Here is a 21,083-nt window from a genome sequence, read left to right on the forward strand (position 1 = left end):
CATTTACGTAGATTTCCTTTTAGAAGGTGCAGGAGGATGCATCTAAATGGGCGATGTGCATCTTCAAGTCAAAGTTCTTTCGGGTTTGTATTTCTCTACAAACAGGTTTCCTTGATGTTTGCAACAGTGTGCAGTGAAAAAGTAAAAAATTATGTCGAAAGTCATAATGTCGAAAAAAAAAATGTCGAAACATTTTTTTTCCAATGTTTTATTTTTCTATTTATATGTTTTCTTCTGGGTTCCGCAACAAAAAAAAAAGGTGTAAAACAAAAAAAATGAGAAAAAGGAGGGTTTTGGGGGGGGGGGTAATTTCGAATTAAAAATAAACAAAAAAAGACATTCGACATTTTTTTTTCGCCTTTTTTTTTCAACATTATGACTTTCGACATAATGTAATTCGGTAATATCACTATAAACCATTTGCAACACATCCAGTCTGTGTTTGAAAGTAATAGATTTGCTGGTAATCAAAAGCACAAGGACAGTCCCCATCTGATGTCAGCCCAAGTGGGGCAAACAACAGACCGAAACACATCTGAATTTAGGTCGGGTTTGATGACTCACGGAATAGAAGAATTCAATGAGGCTGTCACAATATCCACAATTAATGTTTATGAAGAACCGTTTCATATACTCGTTTTCAGTGACGATTACCATATTTGCATATTTTGTTTCAATTTTCCTGAAGATCCACCTGGTTTTTACAATATGGGTCAATCAGCCGCGGTTAACAAAATCCATATGTCCAGCTGAAATTGCAAATTGTGAGGTGGGTTTCCCGAAAAATAATTACATTTAATGGAATGGAGAAACAATGCTTAGTGAATCCAACCTACATTGTTAACCTCTTTACACACATCCTTTCACTGCACCAAAATTCTACAAGAGTCAAAATCCTTCCAGGTGTGTAAGTGATACTAAACTGCCCACTTATGAGTAAAGACCTTCAGATTTGTCAGCAAACTGTTCCAGTATGCTGTGCTTTGGAATAGTCTTCAATTAAACAGTTTAATGAGCAAAACAATGAATAAGTTATAGCGAATAATGTTTTGGGGGAATGGCATTCTAGAAAGATTTGTTGACTCGAGTTAGTATAGGTTGCATATCTTTCTTTAAACACGAGGGCAGGTTTGCTTCTTCACTATATGCCCTAAAGATCAGACATTGTCATTGTATGGCTTTAGAGAATGTTCTTGATCTGGATTGTAACAGCATCCTACACTCAAAAAGCTAAAACAGATGTACATTTTGCAGGTGGAAAGAAAGTCTGCAAGTTGGTGCAGTTTTTAGTGACCAAATTAATTAAAGGTTAATGCTAATGATAAAAGGCATTTTGTACAATGTTTTGCGAATGGTGGTGGGTTAGACGAAAAGTAATTCAGTGTGAAACACTGTTGATATTGTTCTGATGCTGTCCCTACTCTAGAGTTTAACACTGACCAGTGGAGCATCTCGTCATGCCTCCTCTCCTGTTTTGGAGCCTTACAACCCAGTAGCTGGATCTATACATTTTCTAGGCCATTCCTTGCTTCAGTGACTGCATTCAAAGGGTGAATACTAAGTAAACCATTCATGTCTAATATGAAACATACATATCCTGGTTCTTTCAATAACTCTGCATTTTCATTATAAAGGAGCTGGGATCCCCAAACAGAGCAGAATCCATGAGCCAAGGCCTTCATTCTGTTCCTTTGAACATCCCTACAAATCGGCTTCGCTCACTGGACACATTTAGAGGGTAAGAGATAGACAATCTTTAAGTATCTTAGTCAAAATGTTGTTTATTTTTGTACTAATCATAAAGCATAAAGCGGTTTACATGTGTTCTCTCCCAAAAACATGCTGTAATACCTGTCTTCTTTGCCTGCAATGCCTGAATTATTTAGCCAATCCTACGTAGTCACTGAAGTAGCCACTGACCTCCTACGCATTCCCAATTGCCTTGATTTGACCAGGAACTCCCAGTTAAGCACATTCAGTAGGAAAGGCTTCTACGGGGGCGTAGCCAAGCGAGCCCTGCACCAGACGTGCACGATTTGAGCTCTGTGAGCCGTCCAGGTAATGTAGGTCCCCCGCTGCCTCCCACTGGCCAAATCTTCTGCAATCGGGTGCCCCAGACCTGCATTTGATGCCTCCTGTATGTAATGTGGCTCTGATTATCGCTGTATCTGCCTCTGCTGCTGGGTTTCTGGTGACCGTGCAGGACCCTCTTGACAATTGAAGTTGGAGCCTGTGGATGAGTTTCGACTGCGGTGCAGGCCCAGCTGACTTGTGTGGGTCTTCCTCGCCTTCACCCGCCGGATCTGTCTCCACCCCCCCTCTGATTGAGCGATCCGCGAAATGATAAACTGGGGGCTGAATTGGGAGGGGAGGCGTAAGGGTGGAAGCTTGGTGCGCGGACACCTAGGCCTGGCACAGTTGTTGTGAGGCTGGGATACCAGTGATCTCCAATTCTACACTACTGCCCTGCTGGGCCCTTCATGACCATGGTCTAAGTGGGTATACCCCCCCTTTCTGTGCCATACTCTACTGTGGATGCTCGACTATTCCTGCACACCAGGCATCGTGGGGGGAGGGGGACTCATTCTGCACCGCTGCCATGCCCTGGCCACCTTCTCCTATTCGGTATGGCATCTCTAAAGACTCCAAGAACTGTTAGAGTGGTGCTGTTTTTGCGCAAATGCAGGGCCAGGGAAGAGGCAAGAAATCAGACCTTCCCATTGTAGCACAGTGTGAGGGGTCCAAAATGTGATGCAGACAACTTTGTGAAGGTTTTCCAAAAGTTGCAACTAAAGGAAATACTCTAACAAAGGATAGCTGTCCCTCGCACTTATACATACAATAAATCAATGAGGTAATTCATGGCAGTTCAAAGGCAACAAAAAAATTATATAACAATTGAATTCATAATATGACAACAGTCTCTCCTTATAATCTGGGTGATTTACCCTTCCCCAGATTCAAGCAAGATTCTGCTCCACAGTTCCAAAAATAAATAAGGAAATCCTGGTTTGTAACAAAGTTCCAACACAGATCTTAGTAACTCCAACTAGATAACGGAATGTTGCAACACTCCAGTGATTCAACAAAGAAAATAGAAGGGTATTTCTCTTCCTCGAGCAAGAGTAAGATTCAGAATTGTCATCTTCACATAAAGAATAGCAAGAACAATGGTCTTCGTCAGGATAAGTTGCCACAGGGTATATTCCCCTGCCCAAACAGAGTTTCACAAACAGTAGGTGCTTCTGTGTTTAAGATCAACTTATAATAGCTTAACAACATCAAACTTTTAACAACTCTTCAGGGAAAACAAGATTCACATTGGTTCTCTTTAATACTCCTCTGCAAAGTATGCTCCTTTCCTTCTGAATAACCTTTTTGCAGAAGGGCAGCCTTCTTGCCACTCTAGTTTCCCCACTGCATAAGTAACCAAATACTGACACAGATAAGGTCTTATTCTGCTTCTTCTTTGGCAATACGGTTTTATACCATCTTTTGCTATATGCTTCTCAAAATATGGGCCACAAGTTCCACAATTTATGTACATTTCCTTAGTCCCCTTCTGCCTTTGGCAATATCTGTTTGATTTGAATTGCCTTGTTTTTGGTTTCTCTTGGCTTGGGCAATGGTTGTATGTATTAGCTTTTAATAATATTGCCCCATCAGGTTGCTGTTTTCTCTACATACTCCTACGTCCCGTCCCCTTTCCTCCATACTTATGGGACATCTCTCCGTCCTGTGGGACGGGACCGACCGGAGCACTTTGTAAAAAGCATCCAAAAAAAAAAGAATTCCAACATTTGTCCTTCCTCTCTTTCTTGGGCAGGGCCCGGCACGCGGCCGTAACCCCACCCACCTTGGCTCCGCCCCAGGCATCGCCCATCAGTCCTTTTCTCTGCACGTTCGGGACTGGACGCACTTGCATCCTCGGAAGATATTCTTCCCTTTTTTCCTTCTCTGGCTCTCGCTAGCGATCGTTTACTAGTCTGTCTGTCGTTCAAACTAGACTTTCCAGATTGCTCTTCGTGTTACGACGCTTCACGAGGGCGGATCCCCATCCTCTTTGTCTAGAGTGTTTGGGTCCGGATCACCATTGGGACGCCTGTTTTTACTACGACTCCCTCTCGGTCCGGGCACTTCAATGTCGGTTGGAGCGGTGGGAGGAGGTGTTCCGGCAACTCCTCCTTCGCATTTTCAGGCGTTCATCGACTAAAAGAAGAAACGCCCGGTATGTTCTTTACTTTTCAGAGCACCCTTGCCGGGTGATATCTTTCCGGGTTCCTCCCAGACCGGGAGGGGCGTTGATCGCTCTGTCACCGGGTATTGCCCTGAGGTGCCCATTGGGCCTAATAATTGTACCAGAGTTTTCTCCGAGGGTCTCTGTAAGGGGCCTGTGGATACCGGAGCACCAAGGCCCTTCCTGTGGGGGCTGTTAGTGGACCCTGTTCTACTGAGTCATGGGGTACCGGAGCTTGCTCTGAGGCCTCTCTGTCGGCTTCGCTCAAAAATAAGACCGGGGTGCGCCCCGAGGCCTTGGGTGGGCTTGCTGTCACCAAATGGATGTTCGAGGCCCGCGCAGATAAGGCTGTTACCAGACCTGGGTCCGAGGTCCCTCATTCAGAGGCTAAAGCTACCAACAGTTCTGAGAGGCCTGGCAAGGCCTTGTCGGTGAAAGCTGTTTCTCACTGTTCCCGCTTTTGCGGCGACACCAGACCAGTTGAGGGGGCTGTTAGGGAGAATTCTCTTATAAGGCTAATTCTCCAAACCTAGTGAGTCCCCACAGCAGCTTTGCTGGATTTTTTTTTCTTTTTTTCTCCTGCTAAGAGTGAGACTCTTTCCTTCCCACTCTTAGGCATGATTTGAGGTATGTCTTTGACTTGGTATGTGCTTATGGGCTATGGGGTCTTTTACTCCATAGGGTATCATCTATTTTTTATGTGTGTGTTACACAGCACCCTCAGTGCAGTAACACAGGGGTGTCATAGTGACCCCCAAACGTAGACTCCATACCCTGGGACTGACTACTGTCTCCCAGGGCATGTAAAGTCACCATTGGCTTTATTAGTCCAAAATTGTGAACAGAAACAGTACAAGCCATCATATTGTGGAAGTACTGGAAGGGGTTAATTAGATTACCCCTGGGTCTGTTTCCAAGGGGGGCACTGTCCAGTCCCCCCTTGTCGAGTTTCTGGCTGGTGGCAGTGGTTACCACGTGAAATATTCCACCGGAATATTTCCTATGGGATTTTCCCATTCATTTTAAACGCACCACTTTTTTGGTGCATTGTAAAGAAACCGCCGGTTTATTTAATTAATAAAAAATCACCGGTTGGGTCTTTTTGCCAGAACTCTTTCGCAAAATGGTGTAGGTGTCCATCTCTGTAACTCCAACCAAGGTCGGGCTTTTTGGCAGGCCCTCCAACTGGTGCCACTCTGTCTGGGATTCACAGGATGTGTGGGTGGGGGAATTGGCACCCTGGACTGCGTTACCTTAGCAACCCAAGTCGCACTCTGTCTTGATTGACCCAGTGGTGAGCCGCCCGACTCACCACTTAGCATGTATGAGTGACAGCTAGGCTGTTTGAATGGGTTTTTTTTGGCATAAAAGCAGGGCTTTTGGGACTGGAACTTTAGAAGTCGCCACAGGACCTAAGAAATCCGAAGAGGGGAGAAGCGGAGCCATCTGCAACGACGACACCACCGGTGGAGCTCTGCTGTAACGACCTCACCACTTTCCCGACGACAAGAGAAGATCGTCAGCTGCAAGAGTCTTCTCCCTCTGAGCTGGTGGGGACAACCAGTTTGACATTCGCCTTCCAGGACGCCCTTTGTTCGAATCGCCAGTGCCAAGCACCCCAGCAGCCGGATAGCCAAGCTTCAGTCCACTGGGACCGCGAATAAAAGGAGCGCACCTTTTAACCGAACAAACTCCGCGGCTGGTTTCATCCCCCGGCAGTGCAACGACTCCAAGATTCCTCCTCGGCGAGATCTTCTCTTCCCCTGTTCGAAACCACGAACTGCACCCGCTGCCAGGAACAACTGCCACTGCTGGAGCTTCCTCACTTTTAAAGGTACTGTGTTCCGCCTGGCCTCCCTTTCTTCGGATCGCTAAAGGTGACCCTTAAATCCTTGGCTTTCCAACTGGGTTGGCCCCCAGACATTCTAACTTTATCTTTCGCATCAAACCAACCTATTTTGACCATTTTTTGCAAAGACTTGAGTGCATTTTTAAACTGTGTGATCTTGGGCACATTTCGCCTTGCTCCATTTAAAGTGGCCTGGCCTATGGACTTTGGCTCTACAGTAGACTCTGCCTTCACTAACTTGCTGAGGTCTTAGAAAAGTGTTGGGAACTGTTTATTTTCATGGCTTATCTTTTTCTCTCCTTCTAACTTAATTATTGGAGTACCATCTGAGTTAAGCAATCACATCTGTTTTTACAAATAGTGGTGTTCTAACCTAGACTTGTCTAATAATTATTAAGGGAGGTGTGTATAGTTTATCTGACTGTGTTTGAACTTGCTTTGATTTAGAGTGCTTAGTGTATTTCCTAAAGTGTGTTTTAAATAAATAATTATATACCTTTGATACCAAGCTCTAGTCAGTGTTTGTTTGCTCCACTGTGTTTTTGGCCCTATTGTGTATGCTCTGTATACTGCCCTACTCATCTTAAGAGAAGTCTGACTGCTCAGCCACAGCTACCAGGTATATCTGGGTGGTGCGGACTGCTACCAATTGGGTTTACTGCTTAATCCTGTAGTCTTAATCTTTTTGCAGTGTTCCCCAGGGGAACTGCACAGGATTCTGCCTAACAGGGGCAAAGAAGCAAAGTTCTTCTTTTACTGGCAGTGCCGAGGTCCTTCCTTCGAAGGCTAATTTGGCGGTTGGTATGTCACAAAAACATTCCAGGCCTCACAGTACCGGCTCTGCCGAGGCCCCTTATGTTAAGGCTAAAGTTAAGACCCCTGATCCATCGATGGGGACCCCTGCCTCACTTCCTCACGTGCCGCAGTTCCCCTCAGGTGATGACAAAATGGCGCCCGTTCCTGCCACGACCGCTGCAGCCATTTTGGATGCTGCCCCTACAACTATGCCATCGGCCTCAGGTGTAGGGCTTGGTTCCGTGGGTGAACACAGAGTCCCTTGTGCACATCCTTATCGGCCAGTTTATGATTTGAACGCCCGGATGCCCCTTCCGCACTCTGTTTCTTTTCCTGTGTGGTCGGCACCGTTGATTTATGTGGATACGTCGGTGGAGGGGCCGGTGTGGAACCCTTCCCCGTTACGTCCCTGGAATTATCCTCCTCATGAGAGGCCGCCTCAGGTTCCAAAGCAGTCCCCGGAGGAAGCCTTTTTTGGTAAATTTCAGACGCTCATGCGTACCGACCCCATGAGGGAATATTTCAAAGGGCTTTTTAGGGAGATATGTCCGCCCGCGCCTCCGGCTCCACCCGTTCCTCCGGTGGTTCCACCAGCGCCTCCTTTGCCCACGGTGCCTTCCCTGACTCTTCCGCCTTTGCCACTATTGTCCCCCGTGGACAAGGCAGCGCCCAGCGCGGCTCAGCAAGATCCTGACTTGTCGGATGACGCGCAAGGCGATCAGGACAACGAGGACCTGCCCTCTCTATTGTAGCTTTCCATGACCGGGTACTGGACATGATGGCTTTCTTGGATGTTCCGGTGCCCGAGGCACGCTCTCCGCAGGAGGGTGTGCTTTCTGGGGCATTCACCCTGTCTCCCTTAGAGCGTACCGGCCTGTTCTTGCAGAAGGATGTTCTGGCTGAGGTCCGTAGGGTCTGGGAGAAGCCACACTCTGGACTTTTTGTCAATAATAAAATTGACGCGCGATACAGGCTGCATTCTTCGGAAGAGGTGGCCATCTTGTCTTGTCCGCCCCCCTCCTCCACAGTGGTGGCTGCGGCCACTTTGCAGTCCAGGCCTGCAGCATCCTCTTCCACGACGGCTACTCAGGTTCTGGGAAAGGAGGATAAGCTCCTTGACTCCCTTGGGAGGAAGATTTTCGCCAACTCGGCCTTGCAGCTCAGGCAAGCCAATGCCGAACTGGTGTTAGCAGGGGCTAATATGCGAATGTGGAAAGGTCTGTTGGAGTTTGAGGAGTTCATCCCGGTCGAGAAGCTGGAAGATATTAAGGGGGGATTGGCCGATGCCAGGGTCCTGGCCCAGGATCTCCTGAAGGCTGTGGCTCATCATGTGGACACCTCGGCTCGGGGCCTTATGCTGAGGGTTGGTACCTCACGGCAGGCGTGGCTACATGCAACTAAATTCTCAAAAGAGGTACATGACAAGGTGTTGGACCTTCCGTTTGATGGTAAGGAGCTCTTTCATTCCTCAACAGATGTAGGGCTCACCAAGACGAAGGATAGCACTCAAACGGCTAAGTCCTTGTCGGTTTTTGTTAAGACCCCCTTCAAAACCCAGAGACCGCTGTCGCAAAGTCGACCCTCTGGCTTTGGGGGCTTCCTTGACCGTAAATCTCGCAGAGTGGATACCTCCTCGGGAAATAACCGCAGCAGGCAACATCGGACTTGGTTTTTCTCCCGCTCCTCAGCCTCCTCTTCAGGTTCAGGTGGCAACACCACCGAAAAACCTGCAAAATGAGGGTTTTACGCGCTCGCATGAGACCCCGGTGGGAGGACGCATCGCGTCTCATTGGGAGGCGTGGCAGACCATCACCGAAGACAGATGGGTCTTGTCAGTCGCTTGGGTGGGCTTCCGCTTACCCCTACCCCCTACCCCACCCTTCAACCCTCCCTTTGAGCTGTCGGGCTCGCCCTCCCTCAAAGCCGAGGTTCAGAAACTTCTGGACCTCAGAGCTGTGGAACCCGTTCCCCTCGGGGAACGAGGGGAGGGCTTCTACTCCCGGCTGTTTACGGTGCCTAAACCCAACCAGGCTGGCCTTCGCACCATCCTAGACCTTTCCCAGTTCAATCTTTTCCTAACCCAAGAGAAATTCAAGATGATCACGCCCGGCCAGATACGGTCCTCCTTGCAGATGGGCGATTGGCTCAGTGTGGTGAATCTTCAGGATGCGTACATGCATATTCTGATTTGGAATCCACACAGGAGTTTCTCTTTGGGAGAGGAGCACTTGTAGTTTCGAGTGCTTCCTTTTGGCCTCAGCTCGGCGCTGCGTGTCTTCACGAAGATGATGTCAGTGATTGCGGCCTATCTTCGTCTGCAGGGTATCCATGTGTATCCATATTTGGACGACTGGCTGTTACGCAGCCCTTGTCCGTTGAAAGCAGCGAACAATCTTCAGTCTCTCCTTCTGCTCCTGTTCCATCTTGGGCTGTCGGTGAACTGGTGGAAATCTTCCATGACGGTCTCGCAGGACTTGATTTTCCTGGGTTTTCGCTGGAACACGATCGACTGCAGAGTGTACCTGACCGGGGACAGGATGGCGGATCTGTTAGCCATGTGTCAGATGTTTGTGCAGTCGGAGAGCATGTCGGCCTGGTGGTTCCAGAGGCTTCTGGGCCTCATGGCCTCATGCGTGTTGGCTCTTCCTCTTGCTTGTCTCAAGATCAGGCGGACCCAGATGGCTCTTCGGAGTTCTTGGCGTCAGGCTGTGGACCCGGATTCCAAGTTGATAATGATTCCGGCTTCCATGAAAGTGGACCTGGAATGGTGGTCATCTCTCAGTAACCTGTCGGTGGGTGCGCGGTTCCAGGACCCAGCCCCCACGGTGACGATCACGACGGACTCCTCCCTCCTGGGGTGGGGTACGACTTTAGATCCTATCCAGGTCTCGGATTTCTGGTCGCCTCAGGAAAAGCTCCTCCACATAAATCATTTAGAGCTTCTGGCAATCTTCCTAGTGCTCAGTGCGTTCAGACCAGTCATAGCACACAAGGTGGTCGCATACGCACGGACAATGTGGTGTCGATGTATTACATCAACAAGCAAGGGGGAACCAAGTCTCCTCCTCTCGTGGACCTGTCCATCCAGATTTGGGAGTGGGCTGTGCTTCATGGTGTTTGGCTGCTTGCAGTGCACATCCCGGGCCAGCTGAATGTCACAGCGGATGCCCTCAGCCGGCGGACAGTGGTCAGCTACGAGTGGGAGTGGAAGGCGGAGGTCCTCTCATGGATTTACTTACGTTGGGCACACTGGAGGTGGGCCTCTTCGCTACAGCGGTAAACAAGAAGCTTCCTCAGTATGCCTCCAGAGGGGGGCTGGGAGCCTCCTCTCTGGGGGATGCACTCGAGATTCCATGGCACAACATGAGAGCTTATGCCTTCCCGCCTCTGCCTCTAGTCCATCGAGCGATTTGGAAGTTGAAGAACTCTGTGAACTGTTCCCTTCTGCTCATAGCCCCATGGTGGCCGGCCCGGTTTTGGTTCTCAGAACTTTAACACCTGTCGGTGTATCCGCCGATCAGGTTACCAGTGACCCCCGATCTTCTTTAGCAGGGGAACAGCAGATGTGGCACCCCTCCCCACAATCGCTCAGCTTGGCAGCATGGTGCCTGAGTTCAAGTCTTTAGAACATCTTAACTTGTCTGCGGATAACATGCGTATTATCCAGGCAGCCAGGAAACCCTCGACTAGATCCCAATACAGAAGTAAATGGCTCAGGTTCTGTAATTGGTGATTGGAAAAACAGTTGGACCCAAGGGGGGCTACGATTGACACAGTGCTGTCCTTCGTATCCTTCCTCACAGAGTCGGGTGTTCACGTTTTGTCATACAGAATTTACCTTTCAGCGGTCTCTGCTTATCTTTCTACGGACCAATGTTCTTACTCTCTGGGTAATCCAGTGGTTAAGAGGCATTCTGCAGGCTTGACACGCCTCTACCTTCCGACTCGTAGTCTGCACCCGCTGTGGGATCTAAATGTAGTCCTGACGGCGTTGTGCCACAAGCCTTTTGCACCAATGGCCACGGTGGACCTCAAGTACCTATCCTGGAAAGTGTCCTTTTTGGTCGCCGTTACGTCTGCGAGGCGGGTGAGTGAGCTCCAGACCTTGTCGGATGAGCACCCCTTTTTGGTCTTTAATAGGGATAAAGTAGTCCTACGGACGAATCCTGCTTTCCTGCCGAAGGTGGTAACTGAATTCCATCTGAATCAGTCGATCTCTCTGCCAGTCTTTTTTTCGAACCCTACCTCAGAGGCAGAAAGGGTTCTGCATTGTCTTGATGTCAGAAGGGCTCTTAAGTTCTATCTGGACAAAACTTCCGAGTTTAGGAGTTCTTCTCAACTGTTTGTGACTTTTGGTAACCCTCAGGGTAAGCAGGCGTCTAAGGCGACTATTTCTCGGTGGATCGCCGCCTGCATTATGGTGTCTTTCACCGTCCAAGGGCTGAAACCTCCTAAGGGTATTCATGCACACCTGGTGCGGGGCAAGGCAGCCGCGGTTGCTTTTCAGAAATATGTCCCCTGGGAGTCCATCGCTAGGGCAGCTACTTGGGACTCCCCATCTTCTTTTTGTAAGCATTATTGTCCTGACATGAGCTCTAGAGCTGATGCTCAGTTTGGTCAGGCTGTGCTGAAGAACCTTTTTCAGTAAGGGGTATTTCCATCCACCCGTAGTTCCTGTTAGGAGTGCTTGGGAATCTTCCTTAAGTATGGAGGAAAGGGGACGGGACGTAGGAGTGTAACCAGGTTACTCACCGTAGTGGTAGTGACCACCTTACTCCTAGTCCATAGTCCCCTTTCCTCCATACGCTCGCCCGCCGTCCCCTCTAATAAGGTTCCTCCGTTATTGCTAATAGGTCTCTGACCTGGCGATAGGGAGGACTGATGGGCGATTCGTGGGGCGGAGCCAAGGTGGGCAGGGTTATGGCCGTGTGCCAGGCCCCGCGCGAGGAAGGACACATTTTTGAGAAAAAAAAATGTGGATGCTTTTTACAAAGTGCTCCGGTCCCGGCCCACAGGACGGAGAGATGTCCCATAAGTATGGAGATAAGGGGACTATGGACTAGGAGTAAGGTGGTCACTACGGTGAGTAACCTGGTTAAACTCACATGCTTAAAGTTGCTGTCATTTGATTTTGAAAAATAAGGCTTTTGCTGTTTTCTGATAGTTCAGTATTCAGAATTACTCTTAGTATCACTTCCACTTGTATGCAAGTGTTTGCTACTTGGTAAACACCTGCTTGTAGCACGCGAGCAGTCTCATAGAGTTCCAGGGTCACTATCAGCTGGTTAACTCACCCGCAAAGGTGCGCGCGTCCGATCCACTCGCTGCTCACAGTTGTTCTGCTCCAGTGGCTCCTTACTGCCTGTTAAACTGCTACTCCTGGCCCTCAGTTGCCCACGCCACTTGTAAAAGGAGCTTCCTTTGCTCCGGAGGCAATCTGGTGGTCGCCAGCCACCAGAGATAGCCTCTTGGGGAGGAAAGCTTCCCTCTTTCATGTTTCCCGCTGGGTGACCTCTGCACTTAAGGCTTCTGGAGGCACAGACCCTCCTCCAGTTTCTGTGTAGGCTGCATAGACAGATCACACTGCTCTTCCTGCTCGTTCTGCTCGACAACGGCCTGCACATGAGCAGGGCTTTTAAGTCTCCCTCAGGTGTGGGTTATTTCTATTAACAATCTGACAACTCCTGCAGTGTTGTTCCTCTTGTGCCCTCTTCTTCATTGCAGTACTTCAGGAATCATGGGACTTGAAGTCCCTAATGAAAAAGTTTGCTTTTCAGACTTGAGTTTCATTCTTAAACTAATTTCTGTTCTCCATAATATTCTTTAAAGAAATATCATAAGGATCAGTCACCAGACTTGATTGAAAAGAGGAATAAAGTTCTTTAGAGTTTAAACCTTTATTATTCAAAGATTTCCTTTCACTGTACCTCTGGGAGTTAGGGAAGTTTTTAGCTTTATAAGTCTGCAGGGTTTTGGAAGTGTTTTTATTTCTCCCGATGCCTAGGAATTTGTGATTGTTGTTACCCACATTTAGATGTTTAGTTTGTGGAACAAAAAGATTGTTACGGCAGCAAGCCATTATAGACTTTGGATGGAGGAGATGTCTTCCTTAGAGGAAGATAAATAAAGCGTCTCAACCCACACCTTCTCCTTCCAGATGATCATCCCGCAGAACACTGCCCCCAAGGTCAGGATCAGAAAGCGCCTGCCTTTCCCTGGGTACCTGGGAGGAGGCTTTAGGTAGGGGTTTAGTGAGAAGTCCATAGGATTCATCACAACATGTACATGCTGAGACTATGGCAGAGCCTGCAGATGGGTTCTGCCCCAGCCACCAGGGCTGATCTCTAGTCATGGCTGGCAGACATCAAAACGGAGACCAAGAAGGAGATATAGGGCAGATTGGCAGAACTGACCCAGAAGCTGGTGGAAGTTAACTAAAAGGTGATCTCTGCCGAATCTAGTACTGTTGAACTAGAGGAGCTTGTCACATACCCTACTACAGCTAAAACAGGAGGGTTTGGTGAACAGGTCCAGAAGGAACAATAACCGTTGAGAGTTGTCCCAACACAGATTAAACATGCAGACTTGAAATATATGTTCTTGACCTGTTTAGGGCCCTTCTGCAATGGTCTAACGACCGGGAACTAGAGTTTGACCAAACCCATCAGGTGTATTCTTCTATCCAGCTTCGCGATAACTGGGTTCCTGATGTTCTGACCAGAGTGCATCACTATTCTATCAAAGAAAATAAAATGTTGGTTTGCAGAGCTAACCCGACTTAGTTCTTCGCGGCTCAAAGTTCTCACTCCTGCAAGACCTGGCTCCGTCCCCCTTGGCCAAGAGGAGAGGCCTCTGGGACTTCACCTTGTGGCTACGAGATAAGGGCCTGAAATATCATTGCAGATTTCCATGTAATGTAATCTGATCTCTTAACCCGGGAGTGTAAACGGTTTATTTATTTTATTTGAATGTATAAAGCACACAAAGTGGCCCTGGAGCATCGCGGCTGTTAGAGCAGTGCTTACTTAATTACACAGAGAAAGAGACAATGATGCAAGAAGCCATGGCACTTATGAATCCTCCTTTCCGCCCTTCATCGCCCTCTCAATAGTGTGAGAAACCAAAGGGTGTCTCACCCGCTAGTCGTCGGGGACTTGTTCTTTTTTTTAACTTTATTTAACAATTAGCAGACCTATTACTTTCAAAACATTTTGCATAGATGAGTAAATTACAGTATTACATCAAGTAAATATTTCTTTTCTGTAGCAGTGTCAGGAGTTAAATTACATTATATTGTATAGGTCTGTGTGTAATGTCACATATTTTACTGTGCTTCATTCATTCTTCATTCTTAACAAATAACTCTGAAACGGACCCCATATGTCCTTTGGTCTGCATCTAGGCACAGTCATTGAAGTCTAGAACTCCTCCCTTTCGTTAACATAAGTACATTCTTTAAGCCATTCAGCAACACTGGGGGTCGTTTTGGACTTCCAATATTTCAGAATACATTTTTTTGGCAATTAAACAACCCAAATTAAAGAGTTTACAGATCTTTATTGTTACTTTTCCAATGTCTCCCAACAAATATTTGGGGGGGACAGAGTGTAGGTGGTATTTCCGTAATGTCACACAAGACATCCGCCACTTCCTGCCAGAATTGGGTGATCCGCGGGCAGTACCTGTACATATGAAGGGAGTCTGCATCAGATGTACCGCATTTCATACACTCATGGCTAACATTTGATGCAAATCTCGAGACATGTGCAGGGGTGTAGTGTAATTTATTGAGTATTTTAAACTGTGTGAGTCTGAACTTTACTACATTCAGGGAAACTTCTTTTGTCAAGCGACACCAGCGTTGCCAGTTCTCATCTTGTATTGTGATGTCCAGACTTTTTTCCCCTTTCCCTCTGGATCCATTAGTAGACCCTTGACTAACTTGGCATGCTTTATATAGTCTGTACACAAGTCTCCTGGAATCTCTGTTGTGTACTAGCATTTCCATTGGTTCGTAGATGCCTGGTTTTTGAGGAAACAAGGGCCACCGGCGGCGGACGGCCGACCTCATCCTGAAATATTGGAATTATCTAATAGGGTTGTTGCCCAGTTTAGCCGCAAATTCCTCAAATGTAACAAATGTCCCGCCTGGGAACAGGTGCCGTAGGGTCATCTCTCCCTCAAGTCCCACATGTTTTTAATGTCCTTATCATATGTCGGGAGGAGCCCTGGGCAGTTACATAGTGGAACCAGTCTGCAGCATGGTGACAGTATGCCTATTCTCCTAAACAGTCTTGACCATGCATTCACTGTTGTGTGGACCGGTTTGAACGAGCATGAATCTCTATGCTAATCACCCAGGATGATCGATTTTAAGTTCGTAGGTGAGGCGCTATATGATTCTAAGGCTTGGGGTATTGGAGTATCACTTGTAGAGTACCTAAGGCCTGTGAATTGTGCTTGCTATACCAAATAATCGAGCTCAAAGTATGGTGCTGCTAGACCCATTGTTCGAACGGTTTGGTCATCCTCTCCCATTTCATTCGTGGTGCTCCCGTACCGCATATATATTGGATCACTAGCGATTGGAGTTTAATCAAAAATGCTTGTCCCGGCCATACTAGGATATTGCAAAAGTAAAATAGCAATTTGGTGACTACCACCATTTTGAGTAATGAGAGCCTGCCGTACAATGACATAAGGAATTTTGCCCATAATTGTAGCTTAGTTGCCAATGTATCTAAATATGTTTCATGATTGTCGTTAATTAAAGAACGCCATGTGTGTGACAAATCAGTATGCCCAGGTATTTTAATCTATGTGGGACCCAGCAGGTCTGTCGAGATACGTGTGCCGTTGGTTAGTGGGAATAGTTCTGATTTCGCTTCAATGATTCGTTATGGTAAGAGGCGGTTGGATAAGATGTCAGCCACATCTTTTGTCTGTGTTGATCAATGACAGAGGTCTGTACGAATCCATGTCAGACGACGGACTGTTAGGTTTTAATAGCACTGTAATGACGGCCTCAGCAAGTGTGGGTGATAGTTGACCAACCTGCAGGGATTTCTCCCAGACCAATAGCAATTTAGGAACTAGTGTTAGTCCAAGTTCCTTATATAGTTGGATTGCTATCCCATACTATACCTGGGGCTTTCCTAGATGAAGGAGCCATTATTGCTTCCGTGTTTTCTTCAGCCGTGAATGGCTGGTTGAGTATCGTTTGTGTTTCAGGGGAAAGGCACGGTAATGGAATCTCTTCCAAGTAGTGCGATAGATCTCTGTCAGTACATTCATCTGCATTGGCGTAGTGTTTCATGATTTCGGTGGAATTCGCCATTTATTTCTTCGTGTGTTGGTCACGATGTTGCTTGAATGGCCTCTAATTCCAGTAATGTGTAGCGTCCCCCCCCCCCCACCAGACCACCCCCGCCAAGAAGGGACCCGGTCTGTCTACTTCCCTGTATCGTTGTGCCTGGATGAGTTGATTCATTATTTGGACCTCCCTAGTAGCCAGATCTCTGAATTTCAGTAAGTTCCCATTAATATGTGCTAGCAGTGCTTTGTTCTGTGTGGTGCCATATTTGTTTTCAAGTGGCCTCAAATCTGTTTCCACCATTCCCAGTTCTTTTCTTGTTGCTTTCAGACCACCAGAAGTCATTGAAATCATTTCTCCCTGCAGCCATACTTTAATGTTTCCCTAGAAGTGGAGTAATGGGGTACTGATCCCTTGTTTCTCTGGAAGAAATCCTCAATCTTACCTCATAATACTTCGAGGAAATGTGCATCCAGTAAACATGAGGGTGGCATTCTCCAAGATGTGCAGGGGGCCCCAGGACCTTCCCATTTTATCAATAATGTCACTGGTGGGATAATTCTAGGGTGTATCATGCAATTTCATACTGGTGACATCAGCCCCACGGAGACCAGCCAATAGTTGATCCTGGAGTGTGCATCATGGACCAATGAATAATAATTGTATTCACGCATATTAGGTTTACTATCTCTCCATACATCCGCCAATTCCATTTGCGACATAATTTGTCCTATCATGCGACCAGTATTAGTTAGATTGCGTTGGGTATCTCTTGATCGGTCCAGAACACAGTCCAGGATGGTATTAAAGTCACCTCCCCAGATAATCCGGGAGTGGCTTCCCCCAAGCAGGATCTCCATTATCTGTCAGTAGAATTCAGGGTCATCGAGATTGGGGCCATATGTGTTAACTAATAGTACATCTATACCTGAAATCTTCCCCCATAAAATCACGTACCTCCCTAGTGGGTCAGTGATCCGCCTATCCTCTTGAAAGTGCAATGAACGGCATATAAGTGTCATCACCCCTCTAGCCTGGGTTGAGAAGTCGGTATAACCCCTCTGGTTCCCCCACATGTGTGCAAATTCCTTATTGAGTGCCTCTTTGGCATGCTTTTCTTGCAGCATCACTACCTTAGGGGAATGGCGATTTATATATGCTAGTAGTTTTCTTGCCTTGATAGGGTTGTTCAGACCCCAGACATGCCATGATAAAAAGGGGATCTTGTCACCTATAGCGTCAAATTTGCTTTATATAATGAACACGTCTTGTTTGTATAGTTAACAGTAGTTCCATTCCTTTGTTTATTTGGCGATACATCTGCCCTTTTTTAGAACATATAAACGTAACATTATACTTATTTAACATTCCCAACATTTGCTAATCAAATCCGTCATTGACCCCAACTTGATGGACATCTTCTCCCCCTTCCTTAGCTTCCCCAACTTCACGATGCATCCCAAAGAAAACTGTGGAAACTTCCTAGGGTGCGCTGCGAGCAGTGATGTAGCTGTACAGCCAGTTGCCATCTGAGCAACCAGTCCCAAACATACTAATATTGCACACCAGTGTACATATATGTGGCAGGTGGATATAATGCGGCTTCAATGTCGATTTAATTGCCGGCTTCAGCATCCATCTCATTGTTATGCGGTCGAGGGCTGCGGTTCCGATCCCGGTCATGCCCAGGCAGAGGAATTGTTGCTTCCAGGTATGCCATGGCCTCAGGTGGATTCTCAAAGAAATGTACCCGGCCCCCGTGTTGAATTCTGAGCTTGGCCGGGAACATTAGAGCATACGGCACTTGTCTGATTCGTAATAACTTCTTGACAGAGTCATAGGATTTACGCGGAGCTTGTACATTGGCTGCAAAGTCTGGGTAGATGTGAATTTCATGAGACTCATAGTGGGGCTTGCCTTGGTCCCTGGACATATGCAATATAAGATCCCTGTCATGGTAGATGAGTAGCCTCGCCATAATGGTAGGTGGGGGAGCCCCTGGTTTAGGGATTGGAGCTAATACTCGATGGGCCCGTTCCACCAGGAATTGTGGGGAGAACTTTGTGGGATCAAATAATGCTTTTAGTAGGTCTTCTGTGAATGCTTCCATGGAGCCCTCTCATGCCGCTTCGGATATTCCGATCATATAGACATACAGCCTTAAACGTGATTCCAGGTCATCACACTTATTACAGATCTTATTGACCTCCAGTTTCAGTTGTGTTGTGTCTTGGTCGTGTCTGTCAACCTTGTCCTCTGTTTCACCAATCCTGGTTTCTGCCTCGTTTATGTGGCCTCTTTCTTTCTCCAGTTTGGATTTTAGTGAGCCAATAGTAGATCATATGAAACTTGACAACATTATAACAGCCAGAAAGCCGCTCTGTATTTCCGCCAATAGATGATTATCCTGAGTGTCATTGGAGGTCGAAGCTTGTTCGGTGTAAATTGCCGAATTTGTAGGTCCCAGGGCTTTGGCAGGGGTATTGGTGAATGAGTCCATGGGTCCTTTCTTTTTTCCTCCAGTACCTTTCGTCATGTTCTCCACTTTAGTAGGTGTTTTTGGTGTTCTCGGTTATTGTCTATCGAATAGCCCAGATGTGTGGTCTCCAAGAATGTCTAAGGTGGATGTAGAGTGAAACCAGGGGTATGTGATTGGGTTGATTGTCCAGTGCGCTGTTAGCACTCTGCCCTTAAGGCGGCTACTGTATGTTCAGCAGCCAGGGAGTCGGGATAGTCTTCTATGCAGCCTGAACAGAGTACGTATAGTAGTGGCATCTGTGTTCTGGGCTGGAGTGTTGGGCTCCGACTGTTGACCTTTATATAGCTCGTTGACTATTCTTGGAGGGTGTCTTTGGTGTGATCTAGTTCCCAGAAAGCAGGCGTAAACATAAAGTTATATATACCATGGATCTGGGGTCCACCCAGTGCAAGATTGCGGGCAAGGCTGTCAGTCTGTATTCCTATGGTGCTGTGGTGTCCAGGAGTCGGGTGAGTGCCAAAAACGGCCCCTCCACCTACACGAGGCAATCCGAGTCATCAGCACTTGCAACCTTGACCTGATAGGGCTAAGGTGGGTTGTCCCGGGTGGTAGCAGCAGCACGCAGGGCAATTCTATGCTCCCAAAGGTTTCAGCGGTCAGTGCTGCAGTCAGTGCTGCTGTTCGCGATGCCTCGCAGTGAAGGCCGCCCCCCTCTGTGGATCCAGCTAGCTACAGGTGGTGTGCCATATATATCGAATGCACAGGTTCTCAGACCCAACCGCCTGGTACTTCAAGACTCTGGGTAGATGTAAACACTGGGCCACCCTACTATTAATGTCAGTCTAGTGGCCAACAGATATCTGAAGTGGCTGGTATAGTTGGTGTCTGCTGTTACAGGAGGCACTTCAGGTCTCTGCCATGGATTATTTGTTATGATAAGCACAGCGTGATGTGAACAGAATGCTGATGTGAATTCCAGCCTCTGCCCGTCTTACCCTATCATCGGCCGGACATTCTTAAGCTGAGATGTCGGATGGTGTCTGGCATTGAAGAATATGTTCAGTCAGTTCGGGCTGCAGGTCCCTTATAATTATGTCAGTATTGTTGTTATGGGGTATAGACCGTTGATCCCCCCACGGTGCTCCGTTTTCCGTAGCGCCAACCACACGTTTCTCACCACACGTCCGCAGTGCTCAGGCAAGCGTGGGTGTCAAGTCCTGCAAGCTTGTGCCGCCGAGTGCGAATGTTGCCGCTGCCCGGCAATAAGGGGCAATAGGCAACGGCCCCCGTCCCAGGTTACGTTCTCGCAGACCAGGAGTTGCGGACTGCAGTCCCGGCCTGGGTGCGCAGCCAGTCACAGCAACGCGCCTGGAGCCAAAAAATGGTCACTCCTCCCCCTCTTTCGGCCTCGACCTACAGTGGCGCACAGCTCTTCTACTGCTGCACAGTTTCACAGAATTCTTGCCCTGCTGATGCCCGAGTCCCTCCGCCACACAACGGGATCTTCCAGATGCAATTTAGTGGCGTAAAACAGGATTTTTAGTATAGCATGATCTTGTGGTGCCGGAGCGCTCGACTTAAGCTGCCATCTTGTGGCTGCTCAGCAGCGCCCCGTCCCCTCCTCAGGGACTTGTGATCCAGGTGGTCAGGACACAGCCATCACTTTTGGATCCAGTTCCTGGGGGTGGAACAGTGCGGGAGGATCACCTGTGTGAAAAGTCTTCGGGAGATGGTTAGATGTGGCATTCCCCCCCTTTTTTGTTCATTTAGCGCATCCTATTTTTTAGATACTCCGAGGTCCCCACTCCCCCCCCCCACACTTTTTACACAAACACTGGGCCAAGGAAGAGGGTGACTAAGAGTAACACGACTAACTCTCATACATTGTACTGGACATGTCCCATTAATCGGGTCAGGCGAAGTCAGGCACTTGACTTCAAGTGCATACACCTGATACCAATTAGCTCTCCTCACACGGATAAAAGGCAACACCTAAAGACACACTCTTAGCAAGGAGGAACACTAGTGCGAGCAGAACTTTGGGACAAACGCAACCTGCTGGAGTAGAGCGACGGACCAAGGGAGGAGAGCTGCAGGTAGAAAACCTCAAGAGTTCCCTACTGGCGGTCATTGCCTCTAAAAGGCCGCAAAGGACACGTGGAGAAGGCAAGATCTCACAAGTGAAGACTGCATTGTGTTTCAAGGAAGTCAGCGACCCTCCTGGGTGAACGGCAGAGTTGGCCAAGCCTGTGGTACTAACCTTGACTTGTTACTTAGAAATCGCAAAACCCAGAATAAGACACACACAGCCGGTGCGTTGGCAAGTGACCTGAGAGACCGGTGTGTCTTAAAGTTTGAAATAGAAACATTATATTGCAAGTGAAGGCTGCACGCAAGTGGATGAGATGCG

The 21,083-nt window shown here is 47.8% G+C and overlaps 1 protein-coding gene across 1 annotated transcript in view; it reads left to right on the top strand.

The window, feature by feature from the left end:
• Window positions 1–21,083, top strand: part of HGSNAT (heparan-alpha-glucosaminide N-acetyltransferase) — a 2,225,524-nt gene that overhangs the window by 900,576 nt on the left and 1,303,865 nt on the right. Inside the window, exon 7 of the mRNA XM_069637664.1 lies at window positions 1,635–1,738. Coding sequence (XP_069493765.1) covers window positions 1,635–1,738 — 104 coding nt within the window. The remainder of the gene's footprint in view (window positions 1–1,634; window positions 1,739–21,083) is intronic.

The sequence above is a fragment of the Ambystoma mexicanum genome, chromosome 14 (assembly GCF_040938575.1).
Source record: "Ambystoma mexicanum isolate Mex_15411 chromosome 14, UKY_AmexF1_1, whole genome shotgun sequence".
In the NCBI taxonomy this organism is placed as follows: Eukaryota; Metazoa; Chordata; class Amphibia; order Caudata; family Ambystomatidae; genus Ambystoma; species Ambystoma mexicanum.